Raw genomic sequence first — 27,430 nt, forward strand, 5'->3', positions numbered from 1 at the left:
CATAAGTATAATTTTAACTATTAGGCATTTTGGAGGCACGAGCTTCATCAAATATTGGTCGCACGCTTCAACTTAGTTTTTCCTTTATTTGATCAGACTTATTTGCTTATTGACTTTCACGAATGGTGCTACTTAAAAATGTTGAACTAGTCTTTTCTCCGTTTTTCGGTAATTTGTACTTATGTAAAATGTCTCGTTCGCGTATATATATTTTTTGCGTACTAAATTAGTAATTAGTATTAAACTATCAGTGTTATTTCAAAATACAAAATATTTGTGTCATAAATTACGAGAGAAGTAAGATTTTCTCTGTTGGTTTTATTAGTGTGGTTATGTAACGAGAATTTTACATCACGTCATATATTATATATTTATTCAATATTATTATTTTTAGTTAAATTAAGTAACAAGTGTTGCAAACCATGTAACTGCGTGTTAAGTAAAAATTGCTGCCGTCAAAAACTATTTACAAACATTTCTTCCGGCGAGTGGTGCGACCTAGGTACCGTGTAATGTAGGTTAGGTAGGTGGTATATTTGGTGGATAGGGTAAATATTTAGATCACACGATTCGGTCTGGCTAGTGTAAGCCCATTTCTTAAAGCTAATAGCGATTAGACAACTATAATTTAGAAAAAAAAAATTATTATTATTATTATTTTAACCAAGATTATTTGGTCTGATCCATATTACTTTATGATAAATTTTAAAACGTAATACTATCCTGCCTGTTGGAAGCAACACTAACTTTAATAGTTTTATCCGAATTTGATATCCTCACGTTGTCATTGGTACTCTATTATGTATATAAGGGTGAAGTTATGTTCTAAAAAAGCCAAATGAAAATGTTTCTAGAAATGATAAACAATGCAATTTTTGTTGAATAGTATTTGTCAACGATTTGCAGCCTAGAGCAAAACGAACATTACAACTTTGATAACTATTGTGCAAATGATGAACGCAAACTGTTTTATAATATAAAGAAAGATACATCTTTTTTCAATATAATAGAAAGGAAAAACGAAGTGACAGATATGAATTTTGAATTTGGATGCCGACAAAAGTAGTCATTTTCTCATAATGTATTTGTTAAGATATTTCTAGATGGAAAAAATAACGGTGTTGCTTCAGGCGTGCCAGCAATATCTAATGAACATTATCAAAAACAGACATCTCTGCTCTCGACGAATGCCAATGCAGAGATTCTAAGATCCAAGACGCTCTCAAAAAATCTCGGATAACAACCAAGTCTGAATATATAACTTTTGATGATCAAGCTAAAACACATAATGAAACTTACTTAATTTGATGACTCTAGATCTAAGGATTCGGCCCAACCTAAACTACACACGAACAATACAGATACTTCTATAATGCAGAAATATAATGATTTTAAGATGAAAATATTTTGTATAAAAAGCACAAAAAAGTAATATCTTCTCTACGACAATATAACACAAATAAATTCAAAATTGTTATCAAATATGCAAGATCAAATATGCAATAACTTACCATTTTTTAAAACATTAAACGAACAAGAATTAAAGAGCAAGACGAAAAATACCGTAACTAAAGTAACAATTCTTAACCAAGTACTGCAGAGTCCGTGGAGGCCAATATTACCATATAATTTTAGACCTTTACGTAGAAGAGATCATGACGTGGAACAGCCAAAGGTAAAAATTTTAAAATTCTGAGAATATAATTATAATTCATCCGACAAAAATATCTTCCTAAAGTAAATCTTAGCTTAGTGGCTTTTAGTTCTGATAAACAATCTTATTTCAGCTGGATAAAATACATCAATTAAATGATTGTTATGATAACATTCTTGAGACTGCTACTGCAACAAATTTAAGTGAAAAGGTATGTTTATAAAAAAATTAAGATGTCCATAAGCGTTATCTTCATACACGTGAAATAAACATTTTACAATATACATTGAAATTCAATATGTAGACTAAAATTAAAAATCGTTTCGCACAGATTTTGTAATTACAAATCCGTCAATATTATATTCGCTTGATTGACATTGATGCTTGATTTCATTTTAATAGTTTAAAAGCATATATGTAGGTTTATTGAAAGTAATATTGGATATTTAATTTCTATAATATATTTTAATAGAAAATCTTATCGTTTAGTAACAAATAGTAAAAATTCGTTTTGAGTTTTAGATTTTCTCGAACAACGATGCAATTGGTACACAAATGAGACAGCATTCTTCTTACTACACGTGTGTGGAATGTGAAAAGTCATTTTCACAATTACGAAACTTTAAATATCACATGTCAGTTCATCGCGGCACAAAGGAGTTCGCGACAACATGTCCCGTCTGTGGGAAATACTTTAATGACAGAGGATATCTCAGTAGTCATATGAAAATTCATTGGTAATAAAGGTTTTCCTTAACTTTGATACAATTATTAATTAATTATTAAAGCCTTATTCAATTTAGTCAACTTATTACTTATAATAAAATTATAAAGATTTATGACTTTTTTAGGAATCGTAAGGAATACAAATGCACTTTATGCCCGAAATCATTCAATCAACGAGTTGCTTATAACATGCACGTACGTACACATACCGGTAAGTAGACAGAATAACATTATCTTATCACTGATTAATTACTCTGTGGATGCTTTTACAAAAAAGTTCTTCTGTACTCACTTTGGTATCTCGCTCATGAAATTCTGACATTTCACGATTGCGATCAGCGGTTTTCCAATTTGTTCATACAAACTTTACATTTATTTTCGTAAATCAATAACCATTTCAATGAAACTTTAGACTCTATCTAGCTGTATATACATATAAGTGTCTAAATATTTATTAGATCAATACGTAGGTTTATACTAAGTAGTACTTAATAATGATGAAAATTGTAGATTCAAACATCTGTTATGTTTTTAGGTATTAAGCCGCACGTGTGTGATAACTGTGGAAAGGCATTTTCTCGGAAAATGTTATTGAAGCAACATCAGCGAACGCACAGCGGAGAGCGTCCTTACGCTTGCTCGTATTGTGACAAGAGATTCGCAGATAGGTCCAATATGACCTTACATTTGAGGCTGCATACAGGTATAGTAAAAATTTATCTGCTTATTCAGCTAATAGCAATCAAGCTGGGAAAACAGTAAAAATAAAGCGATTTATATGTTTGATATTTATGTTAAATGATTTTTTTTTAATTAACATATCACAACCATTACGGGGAGACTTTAATCATTGTGAGTGTAAAGGATAATACTAGAAGCTATCTAGAACATTTTTAAAATTGAGGTAGATTTCTCTTGGTGATAGGGCTTTGTGCGAGCCCGTATGGGTAGGTAACACATATTCTTCTGCCAAGCAGCAATATCTACCATTATTTTGTAATTGCTGCGTTTTCCAACTTCGGAAGCTGTGGTAGCCATACATGATATGGTAGCTTCTTCTCGTTAGTGACTCTCTTTATACTTTAATGAATGATTTGAGTATTGTATAGGTTAAGACTTGATGGGTCTAACATGTCCAAATGGACAAAAGTCTCAAAATAAATGAAGATAGAAAAAAAAACATTATTATGATCCATCTGGTTTGAAGAGTGAGCGAGCCAGTTTAACTATAGGCACAAGGACATAACATCTTAGTTGGCGATGTGAAGTATGTCTAATATTATTAACAATAACAATGTCTATGGACGGTGGTGATCACTTACCATCAGGTAGCTTACTTGTCAGTCTGCCTATCCAATGTAAAAACGGTTTCATTACTGCTTTAATACTTTAATGCTTTAATTCTTGCGCAAGCGATATAAGTTCTCCCCTTCGAAGCCCGGGGTGCTAATGAATGGATATGGCGGTATGGGGCGTGAGTTAGAAAGAATTGTGGGTACGCGTATTTTTTCAGTTTAATTTAACAAATTGAAAGCCTTTTTTTTAATCACATAATACCCTTATTCTTTTAAATTGATTTTATATAAAATTGAATACGCAAGTGGGTTTTTTAAGCAGCTCAACATTAATCGAATAGTAAACGTGCTTTCCGAGGCAAGGGAGTGTACACACTTCCAACTTCCAGACCCTGGGCTGTTACGGAGAAATTTCTGACAGAAAAACCCAAAAAATTTTTATTGGGCCAACCTTTGAATTGAACCCAGGACCTTCGGGTCAGCGGCCTTATATCTAGCCACTAGTCCAACGAGGCAGTCCAAATTGTCATAATAATGCAATAAAGAAAATCGAGCGCATAGTTTGTGTTATGGTGTTATTTCTCACAGGGAGCTATTGATTTATTTGATTGGATATCATTGTCCACTATTATTGTAAGTTTGGCAAAACGATAAGCCCGGCATTAAATTTTTGTTCCACTAAATTTTTAGAACTCATAATTATGTGCATGATAATCGTTAGTCTTAATTAACTACATGCATTTATTTAATTCTGGTAAAATTAATTAAAAATCGTAATTAATAATAAAGCTATATGCTCTTGAAATATTGAACTTGTTATTAAGAGGGAACCATATGTGATTTTAATATGCTGGCATAAATAATTCAACGGAAAAGAATATTTGCCAATTGCCATGTCAAGGTTTTTTAAAGTTTACTAAGCCAGTAACTAACAGTAAGTTACATGTATTGTAATAGAATATGAGTTTTACAAGTTTAAAACTATGAAATTGGAATGTAAGTACTATAGTAAAACAGTTGAGGGGATGGTAAAGGACTTATAGAATGCGTTAAGTTAGCCTGTCTAGACAGACGAACATAAATTTGGTGTGTCTGCAAATGGTTATCGCATTACATTAAAACTACGAATACTGTGTTAATACAGGTTAAGCTAAAATATTTCTTGGATTTATACGTAAAACAAAATTAGATTTAAATAAATTCTGCATTTGAATTGAACAGAATATTGATTTAGATAATTACAACAATTATAAATGTATTTAAAATATTAGGGGACAAAAACGACAACACACAATTTACGATAATACAATTATCTGGTAATCTACTGTCATTTAAAAAATTGTTAGTTCTGTGTGACTGTCAATACACTGCCAAAACTTTTAGATTTCTAGACTCTGTAGTCTTGAAACTTAGCAAGAATTTTACCCGTACGAAGATGGGACTAGCAGCTAGTTTGTTATATCAGATAATTAAAAGCACTGTCAATTTATAATAAATATATTTGCTGTGAACTGTGAACGATTCGATATTGCATGTGCTGTGATGCATTCAATATTACGATGCAAAATCAGTTAAATGATACTAACCTAAAAAAAATATTTTGAAATATCGAACTATTATGCTTTGTAAAATTATTATTAATAATTATTTATCTTAAATTCGGTGGCATATATACTTATCGTGCTGAATTCTTATTTATTAGATGTATTCGTATAATACAATGAAAGTTCGATATGTTTTTATAACTATGAGTACCTATTATATAAATGTTTTGTTATGTTTTCAGGAGTTAAACCATTTATTTGTAATCTTTGCTCTAAGACATTTACAAAGAAACATCACCTTAAGTCTCATCTGAATTTTCACACTGGAGATAAGCCTTACTCTTGCCCACGTTGCAAGCTCGCTTTTACCCAGTCTTCGAACATGAGGACACATTACAAGAAGTGTAACGCACAACCAACAAACGAAGATGTATCATATTCATTGCCATAATAATTTCAAAAGATGTGTAAATAATATTTAAAGTTTTTTAATCATAGATAATAATATTTAATTGTAGATTAATATTTTTCAGCTAATAAATGTGGTTTAACTTTGTATTCTAATATTTTATTTATTTTATAAAAATATTCTTATAATACATAAATCTTGTTTGTCATTATTAATAAAATGATGTAGTTTTATATAATGTTTTTTTTCTGAACATAAAAACATTATTGCCGATATCTAGACTCATTCTCATCCTAATATTATGAATACTAAGTTTCTTTATTTTTTTGTTGTTACACTTTCATGTCTTAACTACTCGACTGACTATCATGAAATTTTGCATACACGTTGTCAAACGTGTAGAAAATAAATACAATTTATTAAATAGATTTTTATGTATTTGATTAATATGAATTAATTTAACAATATTCCGATATTTTTGTAGCGTACGCCGATTAGTTTTCTTTAAATATATTAGAATGTGAGGATGAATGTGTTATATGGTTAAAAAACAATACCGTACCGTACCGTAACAGCCTGTGAATGTCCCACTGCTGGGCTAAAGGCCTCCTCTCCTCTTTTTGAGGAGAAGGTTTGGAGCTTATTCCACCACGCTGCTCCAATGCGGGTTGGTAGAAAAACAATACTTAATATTATTAGGTATTATGTATTTTTTAAGCAATTTGATTGTCCTGATGTTTTCTTTTATATTTCATCTAATTGTATAGTGAGTTAATATATAAAATTAATTATCAGTAACTTTTTTTAAATCTCATAGAATCATTAAAGGATAGAACAATAAAACTACAATAACAATTTTTACTCCTGATTTAATTTGTTTGGTGTTTTAAAATAACTGTTCATTGAGGTGTACAAAATTACAGGCCTTTACAGTGAGTATTTAGTTTTCTGGCATATATATTACATCATTATTTTATCACGAGACATATGAGTCTTCTGTTTTATAAATATAGAGCAGAAATTGTCGAATACAATGATATTACGTATCGCTTACGTTGTTATACCGTAAGTATGGTATTGTACTTATATAATGTAAGAACGATCTATTTTTCTTAGGTTTTAGGTATAACTTTTATACAATATTTTGTTTTTTTTTTTTAGTAAAATGACTGATTAATTATAATAAAATATCTATATAAATGATATTGAAAGTAATTTAGAGCGGTTTATATTTACATCGGTTGTAACTGAAGAAACACGAGGACGATTAGATTAATCGATTTAATTTAGTTCTTAATTTGTTTTTATTGCTTATCATTTTAACAGAAGAATAGTTATACAAGTTATATTCATTTTATTATTTAACGCTAACTTGATTTATGCGTTAATGCTATATCGTTAGCTATTGGTGTAGAAATATTTGTGCGATTAAATTGTTATATAAATATCCTTCTGTCGACGTAGAAATATAATTTTTACCATTTTTTTACTTAAACTGAAATACAAAGTACAAAAATACATAAGTTTCTATAAAATCCAAGAAAACACGAACAATACAAGGAATGGTGAGAAGTTATTAACAAGATTATGCAATAGCAATTATTTTTAATTATTAATATTTAGGTAAACTGTTACACTTTACCTTAGAATTTAGGTATCTATAGGAAGTGCCGTACTTTACTCTAGATGATTTCGACGTTAGTAAGATATACAATATTATTGCTTTACATGATAGTCGCTAAAATATAAACAATATTGGAAACAGCAAACATTTTTAATAAATTTAATGAGCAATGTAACAATTAACTTTAAACACAAACTATATTTTTTTTTTTAGAAAATTTGAGATATTAAATTCAAATGTATTAAAAATAACCACATGACTATAATAATTAGCAAACTTATTGTTGTAACAATATTATATATTTAGGCATAAAAAACAGCGTCAGAATTTGTTCAACGTCGAAATCATAATAATTTTATTTTACTGAATAATATTTGTCTATAATATTAATAATTTGACAAATTATTTCTAACGGCATTCGTTACAAAAATTTTAGCTCTGTAAATGCTTGGTATAAAATATACAGATAATAATTTTATAAGTGATTGCGTGTAAAATCTTATCTTAAGAACAATAGAAATATACAAAAAGCTATCGCTCGGTTGTACATCACGTATAAGTTACACCATATTAAATTATTGTGATACGACGGATAGTTACTTACACATAATGTAAACCAGAATTATAGTTACATTCGCCAATCGTCACATTACATATTTATCTCAGCCTTTTCGAATAGGAGAATCATAATTATCGAAATTTGGAATATAAAATAGTAACTAGTAAACTCGGTGAATAATAATTACATGTAGTTACTGTCGGTCAGTTCTTAGGCGACTGACTCGAGCGACTACTCTACGATGTGAAGCACCATTTGTTCTAGCGTAGGGATAATGTACAAAGTTCATCCATTCTATTCTAAATAACATTAGAATTAAGTTGATTCATATACGCGCGTACTTTTTTAATAATTCATTAGGAACAACATTTTGAAAATACTATTTGAATATTTTAATAAGGTTAACTTAAAACTTAATAAAGTACGTATAATCGCGCTTTTGGCACTTAAACACTAATTTGAGATAAAATTTCTAAAAAAAATTGATAGAAAACATAAATTGTGATAAAGGATCCGCTTTAAATTCTTAAGTTTAAAAAATAATATTTATATATATGTACTCGATGAAGAATAAAACTAATGTTTACAAACAACCGATAAGACCTTCTTTGGTGAATTTTTTAGCAATTCCCGTTGCTTACGATGTCTTGCATCTAAACAAGATGAGAAAAATGTCGAATAATTAATAGTTCCTGCTTTAATAATACCATGTTAATTAATAATAATTATACTGATATATTACCTACGTATGTATATATTTACACGATATTTACATGAAAAAAGTCATAAATTATATAAAATTGATGCTTGAACATCCTATTTACAAGATAGTTGATAAAAAACAATTGAGCATTAGCGTAAAGAAAGGGCTGTAGACCTTAACACATAAGAACAATACTTACTAAAAATACACTTATTCACTGAACTGGATGTATCCTAAGTAAGTACTCAGTACTTATTAATACATATCATACTAAGCCTAAATATTTATACATGTTTACAACTTAACGTTCGTATTGTAATCTCATAGCCACTGAATAAGACCATTTGTAGTGTTAATCACACGTATGTCTTAACCCATTTAACAAATACTTTTTTTTGATCACAAAATTGGAATCACATATTGCGGCGGGGAAACACGCGTCCGATGAGAGTGTGCGCAACAAAGGCGGCGACAGTACATGACAGGCTCAGGTGCACTCTATGATGAGTGGTTGACTGGATTCTATGACACTCGGTCGCGTTTCACCAGCTGAAGAACCGTAATGTTGCTGCTCGTGATCAGCAACAGCAGGCAACAATGCTCTATATTGTGGCCCACCCGGGCCAGGTGAAAGCTGCTCATGTCCTATGGCTAGATGCGGCGTCGTGGAGTGTGCTTGTCCCCCCATGAGAGCTTCGCCATGTGTCACACCAACACGCGCCCCACCGGTTGCCATCAGCCCTCCCTGCGATGCAGAGTGCACTTCATATGCCTCATGCCCCTCTCTTTCGTGGCAGTCTTTGTCGACGGTACCTGCAAAGTGCACGCGAAAATGAAATCGGCCGCGTTCAGCGAGAGCGCAAGTGAAAGTCGCGGTTCACCTACGGAGAGAAAGTGCATTGCGTTCAGTTGCTCTCGCGAATACACATAGTTATATCCAGTTTTTAGTGATATTACTATTGATTATAAAACAATAACAAATTATAGAAACTCCAAAAAGTAATTTAGTGATTTTTGTGAAAAACAAGAATTAGTGTTTGGTGAAAATCTAATAAATTCAATAATATAATTACCTATACATTCGGTGTTTGCCGCATTTGTGATTGCTAAAACTTCCTCAATATTGTTTGGTTTGCAACTAGTAGTTTTCCAATGAGTACGTAGACCCGATGCGCTGATGTATTTTTTGTCACATCCTTGACAAACGTATGGCCGATCATTTGTATGTAATCGTTTATGTAGCTTTAAATGTACAAATTGAGTGAATTTTTGCATACACAAGTCGCATGCATATGGTTTCTGGCCTGAATGAAGACGTAAATGAGTTTTCAAGTTGGATGTAGATGAAAATCGCTTCTTGCAGATATCACATTGATGTGGTTTTTCACCCGTATGTACAAGATGATGTTTTTGTAGATGAGCTAGTTGTGTAAATGATTTATTGCAAACGTTGCATTTAAATGGTCGCTCACCTGAATGTGTTCTTAAGTGAACTTTCAGATTGGACAACTGACCGAACGTTTTACAACATACATTGCACTCATAATGCATTTTTCCATCTTTCTTTTTTAATGGGTAAGGTAAACTTCTGTAACCACGAGAAGATTGCGAATTTGGACTCATTGGTGCAACCATTAAACTACATGTACCATCTGGGCTCATACTGCTGTGGTGAGGTATAAGTTGGCCGTTCACATTCGAATTTATCAAACTCAGTTGTGAACAATTTTTAAGAGTTATGACACTTGTCGACGAAGGAAAATGATTTGACTGACTTTGGTTATTTTGTGCTCTTTCATACTGATGCGTAGATGAAACTGGAGAATAAGTGGTCGGTGGAGAACCAAGTTGAGTAATAATTGTAGAGTTAGGTGGTGAATACAAGCCATATGAATAATTGGGATAGTGGCTTTCATACCGCGTTTCCCTTATTTCTCTTATCTCTCTTATTTCACGTATTTCTGTAGTATGAGGAATCGTATGAGGAGGTGATGAAGAATAAACAGAAACTGAATTTGGCGGTGGTAATTGTTGTGGTAATGGCAGTAACGATGGCAAGGGAGTTAAGTTTGAACTAGAATCAGGACTGCAGGCATTACCATACCTTTGACTTTTTTTGTATGAATATGCCATTTCAGTTGGTGATGATGGTGGTGGTGTAGCATTTGGTTGTCTTCTATTAGAGTCGTTATTATTTGTATCGATTCTGTTTCCTGTGAGTATAGTTTCAAGAATACGTGTATCAGGTGGAGTGTATCTCATGAAAGCTGGCTGTGGTGATGGTGATACAGTACCATCTTCATAGTATGGTTTATTTATAGGCACCACTGTGTTTTGAGATGATTCCAAAACTATAACAGTAGACGTTGCTGGGTCTCGTCGAGGTGGTGATAAATTTTGTGGCGAGGTATTCATTACTTCTTCCGCGATTATTAATTCTTTTTCACTTTCACAGTCCATTTCTTTATGATTTTGATACTGATATGCCCTTGGCATTTTTATTTTAACTTTTCTATATTCATTACGGTGCATGTCCTGATCTACTTTTTGTACAATCACCGTTTCTTTAGGCTCATTTGTTTTATTTGAGCAATCTAGGACATAATTTTCTACATCTGAGTCACTTGAATCCTCGGGAGGAGTAAACTCATCGTGATAGCCATTGCTGTGATAACCTTCATCTGATCTTACTGATCCGTCATTAGGCGTTAGTTGATGGTCATAATGCGTTGGTACACAATGGGTGAAAACAGGTGATTTACTGCCAAGTTTTTCCTGATTACTTTGTGCCAAAGGCGAAGGCCCGCGTAATTCTCGCATTGGTAGATTTTGGGCGGGTGACCTATTGCCATGAAGCCTTTGATTTTCGAGTTGGTGTATTACAAGATGAGATGTACTTTCTTTATGTTGATGAATAATTAAAGTCTGATTATCTCTATGGTGAATTTTAACTGGCGAAGGGGGTTGCATTAAACCGTTTGGTGATACTGATAGGTGTTCATTTATGATTGAATCACTTTTGTGAGGTAAAGTAGATAGGTCACTTCTTATAAAGGATCGTTCACATTTGATCATATTTCTTTGTTCATCTCGTGGTTGTACGTTAGTATTCTCATGTAATGTTTTGTCACTTGCTTCTCTTTTCCTCCGCCTACTTGGAATTTCGGCTTCTAAAAGTTCTTTCGCATTTGTAAGTCCAAGAACGTATTTCATGTGATTAAAAGCGATTTCAGGATGTACTGGTGCAGGTGGCAAGCCATAAGCTTTTTTTATGGTTTCTTCTTTACCTGTAATTGTAAAAAATATTTAGGCATTTGAAAAAAGTTTTTAACAAATAATATATTTGTAATATGCAAAATATTGTACTTGTTTACTCACAGATAGAATATGTAGCTCTTTCAGGATCGATATCATAACCGAGCCTTGTTGCAAAGTCTTTGCAATACCATACCATAAGTTCTTCATTTGGCATAATATCTCTGAAAAAAAATTAAATAAATAACCAAATTTTTTTTTCATAAATTTAGCATAAAAATAATAATATTTTAATACCTGATAGTGTAGAAGTATATGTGTTCTTGGTGTTGACATGCAACAAGATTCATTACGGATAAAGAATACGCTGAAGCCACATATCGCATCCAGTTTGCAACACTCGTATCTGAACCATCCAGGTAATAATAATCACTATCTTTGAATATCTGTAATTATTAATAGGAAACTATTAACAACATAGACTTCTTAACTTTAATAAGGAAGTGAATCGTTGTGACATTTTGTATTAAGTGTTTATACGCATATTATATAAAACACATGGCACGTGTTTAATATTTACAGTACGCGTGCAGCTGATAGCAATATGCTTACAATTGTTATGAAGGGAAGTCAAGGACGAAATATAATTAATGTCATTACAGTATAGGACTCGACTGATAATGATAATTATTTTTTGTTTTTATTCGATACTTATTTTTGTCTTATATTAAATATTTGTAACAAATACAAATATTTAATACTATAATACCTAGACAATAAAATACATTTTTCTATAACTAAATAAAGACCATCACCAGAATAAGAGTAATAAGCCCAGACTCACCTTAATATTTCCATAAGTATGATGTCTGACAGTTTCTTGTACCTGGCCCAAAATAGAGAGGAATAGGTTAGTTAGAAATTAAGAAGAGCATATATATTTCCAACAATTTATACTTGTTGGAGCACATTCGTGTCAGATATTTAAAGGCTGTGTAAGGCTATTTTAATCAGCTTGTGGATAGGAAAGATAAATTAAGCCGCAACCATACTTATATTTATATCAATAGGTTTTTGATAAAGTAAAGCAAAGTAAGGTATAAATATTTATATAAAATTTATTTTCACTCACCCTCCAATAATATCTCCAAGAAACTTTGTCATTTGGCTTATTTGGTGTACGGGTGCCTTCGAATGGTCCAAATCTTGTGCCACGTGGAATAACTCCTGTACTCCACACGCCTTCAGTCTAAAAAATAGAATAATATAATAAACCAAAAAAACAAAAGAAGGTTATTTATTTAAATTAAAAATAAATGTATTTATATACCGGTGTGTTAGGTGTGGATAGTACTGCAGAAGGCCTAAGTGCTAAACTGCGAGGGAGAGTTCTTTCAGCTCTATTAGGAAGGCCGCGTTCACAGGGAACATCGGGCACTATATACACTGTGAGCCTTTCAAACTCCTCTTCCCGCATGCGCGTCACATCATACGCATCTGATCCACCCACTGCACTTACAGCGCTCGCGCTAGGGCTCGCTGTACGACCAACCGTCGTCGTCGGGATTTCTTCACTTGTTGACTATAAACATTAAATATTTTTATTATATATTGATTTTCATTAAATAAAAAAAATGAAAAATAGTATATCTCGTTTAAAATATTCAATTGAATTATTAAATATTCAAAATTGACCATATTCAAATGTTAGTGATTGCGCCACTTTAGTGCCAAATGCGCTACTATATGTCATTTGCAAAAATGCAAACGAATTGCATTCCACCCTTTTCAGTCGTCTGCATCTCCAGGCAAGCTAACCTATTTTGAGTCTTGTCATGCTATTTTGAAAGTTTATTTTAGCTAAGTGATGCAAAGACGTCGCTGTTCAATAAAGGGGCGGCGCTACTACTGACCCAGTTTTGTTACAAGTGCGCACTTTCGACTGCGCACCGACACTTCCCATTTTTCTGTTTATGTTTTTCCCAAAAATTCCTCTAAATTTAAAGATACTAGACCATACAGAATATTAGAACCAAAATACAGAAATCATGTAAAAAAGTAATTGGTTTATCAGCTTTTTTTTTCAAAAAATGTTTAATTAATTCAAATAAATATATTTTTAACTTACCAGTCTCATTTTGTTGGTTAAATCCGTTGTCTATATTTTAGAAACTTGTATACCTGAAGCAATAAAAGATATAATGATAATGTATAAAATTGTCAATAAATAAAATAGAAAAAAATTTATATTGTTTTTTGGTTTATTTACTTGTTGTGCGGATGTATAAAATCGAATTTTAGAAACAAATAATATTATCTGCATTTTGAATATTTGCCAGAACTGCCAAGGCACGTGAAAACTGAGAAGATGTAATATATATTCTAATAAATAATCTCGGACTAAAAATTATTCGGAAGTTGACATACTTATTTATAATGTATACAAAATTAACTACAGCATTAGAATTGTCAAATATTATTTGAGGATCATTCAAATAAAACCTTATTACTCAATATTAATACTATTTTCATTAAATTTTACATTAAATTATACAAAAGTGTGTCTAAAGCCTAATTATGAAATATCATGTTTATTGCAATCGTTGAATGATTGTCATACGTAAATGAATCATAATCGTATGTTATTAAATTTCAATGTGTATTCAATGAATAAAGTGGAAAGTGTTTCCAACTTTACAATAAGTTATCGTACTAAACGTATTCGATTGTCGAATCATTACATAAGTAAGAATACGCCATACGGGCGAAAGTTTAAAATATAATTAAAAATTATATTTTATTTTTCACATCATTCATGTATACTTAGGTACTATTTAAATTTAAATTATTTTGATTATATTCAAAGTAATTAATTAGTAAATACTTGAATAAGCATCCGGTAATTAATCGTATAAAACAATTTATATAAATATTTAATACCTATATCAAAATGGGATAACGTTGATAATCAATTAAATTCTCTAAATGTTATAAAAATAGTAAGTACTACGAATATTGATTGCTCCGTTTAATGTTTTTATTTATAAATTTTATTTCATTATTTTTTATTATATTAAATTATTATTACTAGATATAAAATTGTTGAGGTGTAGAGAAAGGAAATTAGGATTATTATCAGTAGAATTAAAAGAAACGAAGGTGTACTTTACAAAAGCTAATATTTAAAAATAGATATTATATATTGATGAATATAATGAAATATGAAAAAAATTGAGAAAAGAAACATATTGAAAATAAAATTAATTAATGAAAATAGTAGTGGTCATATAGCTTCAACAAAATAATCTCTTTTTCAAAACTGGCTTGATATAATAATTCTCTTCGTAAGGATTGAGCAATTATTTTATTTCCTGATTAGATTTAAGAGAAGTAAGTAATTATTACACGTGACGAAACACGAGTCGCGACATGCGCTCACATCAAGCCGCACGCGACTTGTTCATATGTTTCTTATCTTACTACTTCAAACACTGTAGTTTCTGTTTTAATCAAATGAATACAAGAAACCTTCATGATTGGCATTAATTAGATTTAAAAATTATATAAAATTACATACAACACATATATTTCCGTTTTTAATTAAGTAAAAATGTATTTTTTGAACAAACGATATAAACTATGAGATTTTTTTATATTATTTTATAAAAGTCGCAATTCTTTCCAAGGTGCAATCAATTCGCAGCATTTTTTTTTCACTAAGGCAATAGAGATTATGTTTTAGCGTTTCAACTTTGAACAAAATTTGTATAAGCCGAATAAGGTAGTCTTTTACATTTTGACGTAAAAATACTACAAACATTATATTTAATTTAAATACAATTATACTAAATAATATACACTCAGTGATGTCAATATTTAAAGATAAAAAAATAACTTTTTCATTCAAATTTAATTTAAAGTAAATTGACTTTTTTATTATTATTTTGATATCACTTAAATAAAAATCTATTTCTTATTCATTTTTAATCGCTTAAATGAAAATAAAATTTATAGAAAATTTAAATCTTTTAATATGTGCATGAACTAACAAGCACATATAATACGAATATAATATTTTGTGTTATTAGGTAATTATTATTTATATCAAATAGTATTATACTAAAATTACATGACTTGTACTAAAATGCATAGCATTGCATAATAACATGCATATAACAGCTGTGAGTTAAAGAATAAAACGCGGTCCATGGCGCATCGGCGCCCGCGCAGTAGGAAGCAACCTTGGCGCATCGCACTTGAACTTGCCCTTTAGCGTTTACCGCGTGTATGCTCTACTTTATCTATAACTGTTATCATACAGTAATTATTAATTACTTTTAACGAGAATACATCTCGTTAATTAGGGACACATTTAGTTTATATAGACAGTTAAATAATTATAATTTTGATTTTAGTTTTATTTACAACTGAAAACATGGTTATTTAACACTTAAAAAAATTTTAAATTGAAATTTTGTTTATTAATTATTATATAATTTATTATTTATTGGTAAGGTTAAATGGAAATATAGATCTGGCCGTGATATTGCAAACATAATATTATTACGTATGTGAGTGCAACCTTGCAGTCTAATAATAATATGATACGTAGATGTTTCCATCGCAAATATATATATGTAGCATCGTCTTGATAAAGATTATAATATTGACTATAGGCACTGTCCGTAACTACGTTCTCGTGTACGTTATATAGTTTTTTTGCTTTCTTTTATAATCTTCTGTTACACAGGACACACAAGTCATAAGCATAAAAATCTATACGCCGACATGTTATCGTTTGATAGTTGTAAGACAATTTTTTTGGAAATTGTATTATATATATACATATATCTAATAATATTTAAGATATATTTCATACACAGACACAGAGAAATTATGTATGTTTTATGAAATGGCTATATCGATCTTTCTCTTATTGAAGTGCTCATTGAAAATTAGCTCATATAATATGTACTTACTTTTATATTATATTATCTTTAACTTATCAAGAGCACTAATAGAACTGTTGTTAATAAATCATTATTTTTGCAAACTTTTTACTGCAAAAATTTATTGTATTATTAAACTTTTATATTATTATGTATTCGTTTTCAGTATATATTCTAATTTAGTAGAAGTAACACTTGTTAAATCATCACGAACACTTCGGCTTGGACCTTAATTATCAGGAAACACTACAGCGATTAATTTTTTACACTTAAAACATAAAATTATAAATAAACTTAAAATAATTTTAAATACTTTATAGATAAATAAAAAAGACAAGGCAAATGAACGGAATAAATACGTCTGTTAATACTCACAAAAAAACCATCGTTCAATGCTTTCTTCTAGCAACAATAACTTTAATTTGAAGAATTTTCATTGAAAAAATCTATGTTAATTGTCTTTGGCGTAAATGATTTAAATAGAAATAGACCTATTGGTCTAGGAAGCTGGAGCGATGTCGAGGGACTTGAGATACTCCAGCAGTATGCGGAGCGTCAGCAAGGGAACGAGAGGTGGAAACCAGCGCACCGCTCTCATGTCGGCTCGCGGCTATCGCGAGTGTCTGTTGACGGCGTGCGGATGCTGCGGCAGCTATGCACGAGCGGGCCCTCGCGGGCGGTGTGCTCGATGGCAGCGCTCAGAGCGCATTATGCAACGCGGCTCGGCGACCTGCCCCACGTCTAGCCGCGGAGCGCGTCGCACTAAGCCGACGTCGCGCTATGCCGACCGACCTAGATGCACTTTTACAACGCCGAGAATGCAATCGACACACATATTCGCGTCTCGTTCCGATAAACGCATCGACGACGAAAGCGGCCCGTGATGGAGAATGCGGACGAATTTGACAGCGAGTGCAGTGAGTACGTCACGTTCACGCCTAGTGTTCTCCAATTAGACTAGAGCGGGACGGAGCGGTGCAGTGCGACCGAGCGCTGCATTCAAGTTCATTACTTCCGTAGTGAGGCGGCCGCGGCGCGCCCTGACCGTGCTCTCGATCCGCGCTTGCACTTTATTGACGATGCCATGTGAACCCCGGAAGTAGTAACTTTCTATCATTACAAACTTGACATACGTATGGTTATATTTTTTCAGAATGATGAAACAAACAACCGGAGACAAACACTAAAGAATTTGTTACAATATATTTAAACTGTATTATAACTCCACTTTATTTTCATGTATTCTCTTTATGAAAACATTTCAACTTTAATTTTTAGTTTGTTATTTAAACTAAAAATAGTTGAAATCGGTATTGTAAAGTAGCAACGTGCAAAAGGTTAGCGTGAGAATGGTAGCGAAAGCCATGATAGGGCGGGCGGGCGGCCGCGCTCGCCTTCGCCTCCCCGGAACAAGCTTTCACTCTCGCGGGTCGACGACACAGCCTTTAAACACCCTTACCTCTGTTTCTCGAATTAAAACCACTGACTTGACAATATTATTCCTCTCTAATTTACGCACACGGACAGAGAAGAGATCATTATTTTATTGTGATCTCGAACTTCCAACCGTGGTAGGGGTTTTACGTTTTGCCTCCTCTATCGACATCGCCACACCACACCCTGCCATCTACCACTATCCAATATTGATTTCACTATTTACAGCCTTTAATCTGTTAACAGCTTCAAACTCGTTCGTTCGTTGGTTCGTTCTCTATATAATATAGGCAACGTTGTGTTTTGGTCCTTCGATATTTATATAAATGGATAATACTAATAATATATAAAAAAATAATCAAATATTTTTAAAAAATAATCAATTATTATAATTATTATTTAAATTTATAATATTCTTTTTATTATTATTCCTATATAATATTTTTATTAATTTTAACATATCTGATTATTACAAATGTTTAGTAAAAAAATTACTGTTACAACAATTAAAATACTGTTTTGCTGTTAATATTTTTCCTTGTTACTTAATCACGGACCTATTTCACCCCATTATACCGAACATGACCTATCCCTACGTCTGGCTCCTTGCAGACACGTCTGAAGCCCTGTAGCCGTCACTCTTTATCGATTTTAGGAGTTGTTTACAAGTTCTAGTAACTTATATAATAAGATAATTAAATTTTTATATAATAAGTTATTGGCACGCTATCTATCACAATATTTGGTTATAATAATTCAACGTGATTTATCATTACATTTATCTTGCCACATGAGATAACTAGTCCAATTCTTTCTTATTTTAATCGAAATACTTTAATAACCGAAATAATATAAAATCTGTTATAACTATTTCATTTAAAACGGATACTTTATAAAAATATATCCTTTTGTACTTTTTATTTCAATTAGGTCAGGTATAGTAGTGTCTTTATATATAGTTCTCAGGGAACATTTGTTTATAACTGTTAATTAATTATAGTTTTCTTGATCATTAATTATATTTTCAAACGGTTTCAAATTGAATGTATATATTCTTATAATATAATATTAGCGGTCTATTCAAAAATACAAAATCGTGTAATTGTCAGTCAATTGGAGCGTGAAAAGTGAAGCGCATCAAAGAAAATGCAGTTTTCATCGTCGACGGAGGCTTGAGCGGTATCAAAACACTGAATCTTCCGGGGTGAACGGCCTCAGCTGCGTCGTCCCACTGCGCTAACCCCCGCCTCCCGACGTCGCGCGGTGTCTCGCTCGTCCGTTCGCACGCGGCCGCTCGACGCGCGAATAAATCGCACAACGCTAGTGTGTGCGCCGGCGAAATGCGTTTACTGTATGAGTATTGGGAACAGCGGTCGTTGACATCACACCAATTTTCTTTAAGCTCAGAGATTGATGTTTTGGAGGCTGCTTTATTTTTACTCGTGTCACTGTGATTTTGTAAGAAATATTGTGCATTACCATATCATATTTACATATTAGGATCATTATTATTCATAAATATATTTCATTGTAGTATTATCTTATATCAGACCTAAAACTAAATTTGTGTATTCCTGTTGCAAAATAAGCAAATCAATTATTATGTCGTAAAACAGACAATTCAAATAACAATTAATTGTTCTTTTACCAGAATTAATTAAAAATACTTATTATTTGTATAGTAAATCATGCAAATTAATAGTTTTTCTAACCCATTATTACAAATATTATTAATATAATGTTATAATAATTCGAATATTTTAAAGTAATAGGGAAAAGCGTTTACTTAAATGCTCAACACATGCATAATACTCAATGAAAGAAACGCTTTATTGATCTTACAGTGCTGTATGGTGTGTGGATTGTCTATAACTGTAGGTGCAGTGCCCACAACCCACAGTACAAACTCGATTTCCCCCTTCTTGGGGTAGGCTTTAATACTCATTCATGCCTTTTTCCTGCTCTAGCCAGGTGCAGGCGCATAATTCGCTCCCTCTCGTGATGTTTCCGTGTTGACGCTGGTACATACGCGCATGCACTAGACCTAGCCCAATGCAGCGAATTTTGCGTAGGGTCGTTGTCCTCGCCTGCCTATATCCGCACCAAACTTAAGTACTAGTTAATATAAGGCTGAACACAAATCTAGCAAAACGAAATAAGTTTTAAATGTCTTCAAGATGCATCGATTGTTGTTGTTTTTTTGCAGTTAATTTTGTATTATGCAATGAACGTTTGTTTGTTCATCGAAAATATAAAGCAGTCAGAAAATGACAATAGCCATTTCAAAATAACGAGTCTTTTGGTGTATGACTACTATAAAAGTAATGTGCTAAATGACCATTTGCACAAATTGCATTTTTTGCACGGCAAATGCAGTCCTTTTTAACGTCAAGGGAAATAATAAAACAATATCGTTAAAAAGTGTACGAGGTAATATGAAACAAAACATTGGTTTTTACGGAAAAAGCGCATTGATGTTTTTGCGCAATTTCTAGAATTTTTTGTAAGTACAATGACGCAATAACTTTAAAAGATATATTGAAGTTTTCTTAATTCTTTCTTTTGTTAAAGAATTTCGTTTTGAAGAATTTTAAATATCGAAAATGAATTTATAGTTTTTATTTTAATTAATGTTAATGAAGTATTTTAAGCTGCAGTATCATTCAAAATTATATATGTATTTTTTAAAAATACATTTATATTTTATGTGTCATAGAAAAATTAATACTGCGATTAGGCAAATACAGTGTAATGTTGTAGTGGTTTAGCACTTCGATGATAAATCGAGTGTATAGAGGTGCGAAGTCCTAGTCTAGAATGTAGCTAGGGTCAAAAGCCGCGCAGTATGTCAGCGCTTAGTATTCCGTGAGCCCGGGCCCGGCCGGCTAACGGGACCCGTCTACACCGGCCTTTACTTTCATCGATCCAACCGACCACGGTTTACTTTCCTTTGTTACTTGCTTCTAAATATACTTTGCTCTATTTTGTCACTTAATTCAAGCAAATTATCAAATAATTCGATGTTAGAGATTGTATAAATTAATATATGTAGTAAAACGTAAACAAATCTGTATATCAATATTATTCATATATGACCCCATAAAGCAAATTTATAATAATCTATGGACGGCAAAAAAATAACAAAAACTTTAGAGCAAGTGTTTACCGAAATCGCAGGTAGAGGATTAAATCCGGAAAATAAAAACGACGTCTTTGTGAGGACGTACCGTTACATTCATTTGAAAAGATTCGACAAAGAAATATGATCTGCAGTATACAATAACTTATTACTATGAAGATTACTTTTATATTTATGAATATTACGTATCAGATGGATTTCTGTAATATGAATAATTATTCATATTTATGAGTCTGACAAATCAAAATGTAGAGAATAAGTTCTAGCTTCTAACTGTACAGCCTTCGTTGAAACTTGAGTCATATATCCTTTTCAAATCGGTTTATAGTCTAAGATCTACACAGTTCTCATACGTAATTTTATTGTGCCATCCTTGATACAATAGCTAAAGAATAGAAATTTTAAGTGTTGCATAAATTTTCAATATACATATGCTCATTATTTTCGTAAAGTCACTAATGATATTTATGGTTTCTAAATATATTACGGTATGATGAGATTTGTAAGGAAAAAAAACGTACTTATTGATTCTGCTCATGTTCGCCTCTTCGAAAATATTACTCGAACTCACTGTTCGATCATTATTATTTATTCTTACAGTGTCCATTTTTAAAAAATCAATGCCGTGAGCATATATTTTATTATTTAACTGTAATGCAAAGAGTTTATATTATGGTTTTTAATTTAATATATAAAGAACATATTTTTAATTTAATTTAATAGGTGTTACTTATAACTTTCTAGATCGTTGTTGTTAAACAGGTATAAATCTTATAATATAATGTAAGAAATGATTACATACGGTACCAATGCGGCCAATGCTACCGTTAGGTCGAAGCGATAAAAAATTAAATAGGAGGGTGAAATCAGAACCCAGCGGGATTCTCTATAGCAATTTAATATTAACATGTTCACGAATTGAGATAAACATGAAGTCGAGAAAATGCTAGTAAAGAGTTATATAAATATGACATGTTCCCTTAATTCGAAAGAAAGACATAATAAAATCAAGTTTAACACGTGTGTCCATTCATTGATTTAATGTCAAGCAAAGTCAATGTACCGACATGACACGGTTCGAAGGCTTCGCGTGTAGGAGACCTCTTAAGTATTTCCCTATTGCATAATGTAATAATTATCTGTATAAAAATGTGCATTAAACAGAGTCGGGGTGTCAATTGAATGAACGGTACTTTATGCGATTCTATGGTGCGGTAACCGCTATTATGGCCGCCGGAAACCACGTTCCATACATGTTTTGTTTAAGTTAGATGTATGTGGGTCGGCTTATTTTAATATAAAACACTTTCAGTTAGCATTTAAAAAAATATAAGTTTAAAGTAATGAACTACTAACATTTATATACATATTTATATTATATGAATAGAACGAACTCATATAATATGCCAAGTTACTGAGTATTAATGCACGAAGAGAAAAGTACAGTCAATTTTACTGTATTTTTTAAATTACACAATATGTGACATGTGACATAAGACAAAGCTTGTTGAAGTGTAAAATGTTTGTTACATAATAGGTCCGTGCGCGCCCGGGGCATACCAAGGTACCGTTGCTTGAACAGGTTTCACGCACTTCCCGCGCGTCCCTTCTTCCCGCGATGTTTACGAAGCATTTACTTTCTACCCATCAAGGACCTTCCTGGCACTCCTACGTAAGCGTAAGTGAACTCGTCGGATGACTAGATTTTTAAATTTATTTGTACGTACGCATTACAATGTATACAAACTAGTAATTCTAGCTTCGAGCTTCGATTACATTGTCATGTTTTTATTTATGTTATTATCTTAGACAATTAGATTTTGTATAATGTTACCTTTATTTATGATTAGAAAAATAATTATGACAAAACAAGAAATAAAAATGAGAAAATTCTACTCTAAATAGTTAATAGCAATATAATTTTATAAATATTATTTTTCTTTTTTATATTTACATAATTATTTTTATTTTTCGAAATTTATTTATTAAAATTATTTTTATGTTTAAAATTTAAGTCAGTTTTTATAATCAACGATATTTTTAAATTAGTCTATCTTCAATGGACTAAAAATGACAAAATTTTTAACAATTTGGCGAGTAAACTTTTATATATTTTAAACATTAGTACTTTAATGATTATAATTCTATAAAAACATTAATTTATAATTCACTTTTATCCATAAGATAATGATAAGTATAAAAACAATAAAATAAATTTAAAAAATACATATTTTATTCAAGCTTGTATTTATATTTGCAAAGGACTTTTGAATCTTCCGTCAGAATTGATATATAAGTTTTACCCAGAACAAGCGGCAAGAAACTTGGTAGTTATTCTTTGTTATAGTCATATTATGTACATGTTCTAAGCCTAAATTACAGTCAACCATTTATTTTAATAGGAAAAGAGATATGTAGGCGAATATAATATATTAAATTGGCTTGATCAAAGCAAAAAAGCCGAGATGGCCCAGTGGTACATGTGAATCTTAACCGATGATCGTGGGTTCAAACCCGGGCAAGCACCACTGAATTTTCATGTGCTTAATTTGTGATTATAATTCATCTCGTGCTTTACGGTGAAGGAAAACATCGTGAGGAAACCTGCATGTGTCTAATTTCACTGAAATTCTGCCACATGTGTATTCCACCAACCCGCATTGGAGCAGCGTGGTGGAATAAGCTCCAAACCTTCTCCTCAAAAAGAGGAGAGGAGGCCTTTAGCCCAGCAGTGGGACATTCACAGGCTGTTACGGTTACGGTTGATCAAAGCGCAATTTAATAACTGTTACACTTAGCTTTTTTATAAAAAAAAAATTATTTATTTATTTAATATTTATTTTTGATTTTATTGGTGTAGAGATGTGAGTTATAGAATAAATATAAATTGCTTTAACATAAAGAAGATAAAGTGATAATGAAAGTCAACTTTATGGTGAGCGATGTAAACACAAAATCGCGCAAGCGAAAGCAGTCGATCTGGCCGCGGCCGCTGTGAGCTCGCGGTTCAATGACCGAGTTTTCACGGGTTTGTCAGCCTGCTGTTATATCATCGGCCGAAGTCAGTGTCATTGCCGAATCTGCGCGAAGCACGTGTTCTAAATTGAGTCTCTTACCTTAAGACACTAAGCTTAATTTTGATTGAACGCGCAGAAGTTTTTAGTTCTATCTACCCAATTCGCGCTACATTTATATATTGTTCTCATAATTTTTGTACATACGCCTTGGTTGTGTTCGTGCATGTAAATTTACATGACCACGTCCAAGTCTTCATTGTGTCAATTATTATAAGATAATGGACATTCATGTCAGTTAAACTTGTTTGTCTTTACATTAAATGTATATTAGTTATAGTTCGTACTCTGAGATATTTTATAAAATATATAATTATGTTTAAAGCTTTATAAACGATTTTTAATCAATGTTTTATTTTATTTATTTAATATTTTAGCGAATTTAAGCGGACCCTGGTGTTACTAGGCCAGGAAAATGCTAGGCAGAAGAAGAATATATTAATATTTTGTACCTAATAAACAAACAATATAACTAATAATTAATACTTTGAGGTAAACAAAATAAAAAAAAATGTTTATAAAATAAAAAAATAAAAAGTGTATTAATTAAGCAAATAATGTGTAGTTTGTTTACAGTCGCACGCACATGTCATTAAGCGCGAGTGGGGTGAGTTACGTAAGCCCTCCTCACGTGCGAATTCGCCTTGAAATTGAACTCGAGAAGTTCAAGGTTCGTTTTTTGCAACTGCCGACATTGTGTGTGCATGTGTGCCATGGATGTTTATGGTAATTATAGCTCAAAATCTACCCGGGGTGCTTATTCACTTTGATTTGTATTATGATGTAACATATTCTTAATAATTGAACTTAACTAAGATCCCTTCTTTACTATTTTCTTATGAGCAACATAAACTATTACTAATATTATACATGAACTATATTACCAATATAATACAATTTTTTTTTTATATAACATCGCTTCTCTTGAACTTTTGATTTTCTTTTTTTTTTACTTGTGTTTGTCGTTTCTTTTTTCGTTGTGATGGTGTAATAAAGGTTTTAATAATAATAATAATACTATATCACTAATTTGATAGATTTGAAAATTCGTTATTGATATATAAACATTCATAATTAATTTATTTATAAACGTATATAAAATAAATTCGTTGTCAATATCATATACATTTGTTTATTATTCAATTAACTATTACATAAAGCAATTTGTCCTGATATATTACAAAAATGGGAAAAAAAATTAATCACTTATGGAGAAAAAATATTAAATTGAATAATAGGATGTTAAGCTATATAAAACAATTATATTTCTATATTACATATTAAAAAAATATTTTATGTAAAAATCATATCAATTTTCTTGCTTTTAAGTTGTTTTCTTTACAATGAATAAGTAGAAATAATTTAAAATTTATCTTAATGTTTCATTATTAATGAAATAATTGATTTTATTTAAATTTATTTGAAATATATTTTCAATTTTCTATTATTACAAAAGATCTAGTGGGATAAGACTTTTCCTTAAGATACGCGTTGATGTCTTTTAAACGCGAAAAACGTTGTGATCATAAATATATAAATAATAATTAAAAATATTGCTATACAAATATATACCATCACTTACCAATTGTATCATAATAATCCAGTGGTGAACTCCACGAAAAAATATCCAGATTGAAAATAATCCGTAGCGTTATTTCACTAAACTTAAAACTACACTTCACGTCACTTAAAAATATTATTAAAAATATAAGTCTTATATGAGATCTACGTTGCTTTCAGTCTGAAACACGTTAAAGGGTCATGGTGGAGCGGAGGCGGGTTAGCGCACCGATAGCTCCGGTTAACTGATAAAGTGTGGCTCAGTTCATGGTCGGAGACGTCCTTCCCGCCGCTGCCTACAGCCCGTACCGCCATACCGCCGGACCGCCGCCTGCGCTTCTTCCGCACTCGTTCAGAGCCCGGGTGAATGAACTGCTGCGTGTGAGCGAGATAGCAACCAATGCCACGGTCGCACGACTACTTCTATCTCGGCAAGGCAATCTAGTACAAGTGTCAAACGATATTTGTTCTATGTATTTCCCATTTCTGTAATATATCATTTTTTAAGCAAATTTAATATGACATAAAAATATTTTTATATTATATAAACAATTATTTTCATTTTCTCTTACTCTTCTTTTTAACATATTAATATCTGAGAATACATTTATTTCATTTATTTTATGGTTCTTCCTTGAATGAATAAAAAAAACATTAGTTTATCTATCTTCATCTTCATAATTAATTGCGTGAATAAATGCATTGTTACCAGACATTTTAGTTGATAGTTGTTGGGTATAGAAAAAAAAACTGTCAAAATTTGATACGCAGGAAAAATACCATATCACTGCTTGCAATAAAAAATAAAGATGATATAATATTTCGCGTGCTAGTCATGTAACTGATTAAATTTGTGTCTATTTTTCTGCAATACAATTTGTACCAACTTAAATAATACATATATATCATTTACTAGCAAAACCGTGCCTGCGCCAGAGTAGAATTCAGTTTGTGACGAAAATAGAGGACGATTAGTCTTTTAGAATTATACATGATAACAAATACTTACATTATTTGGTAGCAGTGGTAAACTAAAATAAGAAAATATATAAACATTGCATTAGTAAGTCACAAATAGCCAATTAACTTAAAAATACACTTCAAATCTATTTTTTGTATAGATATAGCTAAGCCAGTGAACATAAAGTATACTTACTTACATGAACTTTAAGTTTTGATAGACTCAGCGATTTTGATGACGTAAAAAATAAACGCCATATTAGAAAACCCTTTATAATAATTAAGTTATTTGTATTTGTATTTTAAGATTAACCCGGCAAACAGATGATCGTTTTGGGTTAGAAACTCACAAATAGCCACCATAGTAACTTAAAAAAAAGCAGTCATTTTGAAATCACAGACACATACATTTTATTTATTAGTATAGATATAAGTATATATATATATATGTAGTTCTGATTATTTGGAAGACGTGATACGATCTGCATCTGCCACATATCGTCTAAAACGTCTGCATTATCTTCAAACCACAAATTATTTAAAAT

The 27,430-nt window shown here is 31.4% G+C and overlaps 2 protein-coding genes across 3 annotated transcripts; one reads left to right on the forward strand and one right to left on the reverse strand.

Moving 5' to 3' along the window:
• The first annotated feature begins 122 nt into the window (after positions 1-122).
• Positions 123-5,670, forward strand: LOC126768379 (zinc finger protein 782-like). The gene is given in 10 exon segments (XM_050486404.1): positions 123-168; positions 738-877; positions 1,094-1,218; positions 1,318-1,409; positions 1,491-1,675; positions 1,788-1,865; positions 2,177-2,391; positions 2,506-2,591; positions 2,916-3,083; positions 5,462-5,670. Coding segments are annotated over 10 exon segments (1,344 nt in total).
• An 809-nt stretch (positions 5,671-6,479) lies between these two features.
• Positions 6,480-17,515, reverse strand: LOC126768763 (uncharacterized). Of its 2 annotated transcripts, none has more exons than XM_050487056.1 (9): positions 17,210-17,515; positions 13,898-13,950; positions 13,100-13,351; positions 12,902-13,018; positions 12,614-12,655; positions 12,067-12,215; positions 11,893-11,993; positions 9,588-11,801; positions 6,480-9,327 (listed from the first exon to the last, which is right to left on the reverse strand). In XM_050487056.1, the coding sequence occupies exons 2-9, from the start codon at positions 13,904-13,906 to the stop codon at positions 9,002-9,004; spliced, it is 3,210 nt and encodes a 1,069-aa protein (XP_050343013.1). In that variant the 5' UTR covers positions 13,907-13,950; positions 17,210-17,515; the 3' UTR covers positions 6,480-9,001. The 2 variants fall into 2 exon arrangements, with proteins under 2 accessions (XP_050343013.1, XP_050343012.1); XM_050487055.1 differs by having other exon boundaries at positions 17,094-17,515.
• Positions 17,516-27,430: the final 9,915 nt, after the last annotated feature.

This window comes from Nymphalis io, chromosome 5 (genome assembly GCF_905147045.1).
Source record: "Nymphalis io chromosome 5, ilAglIoxx1.1, whole genome shotgun sequence".
NCBI classification, from domain to species: domain Eukaryota; kingdom Metazoa; phylum Arthropoda; class Insecta; order Lepidoptera; family Nymphalidae; genus Nymphalis; species Nymphalis io.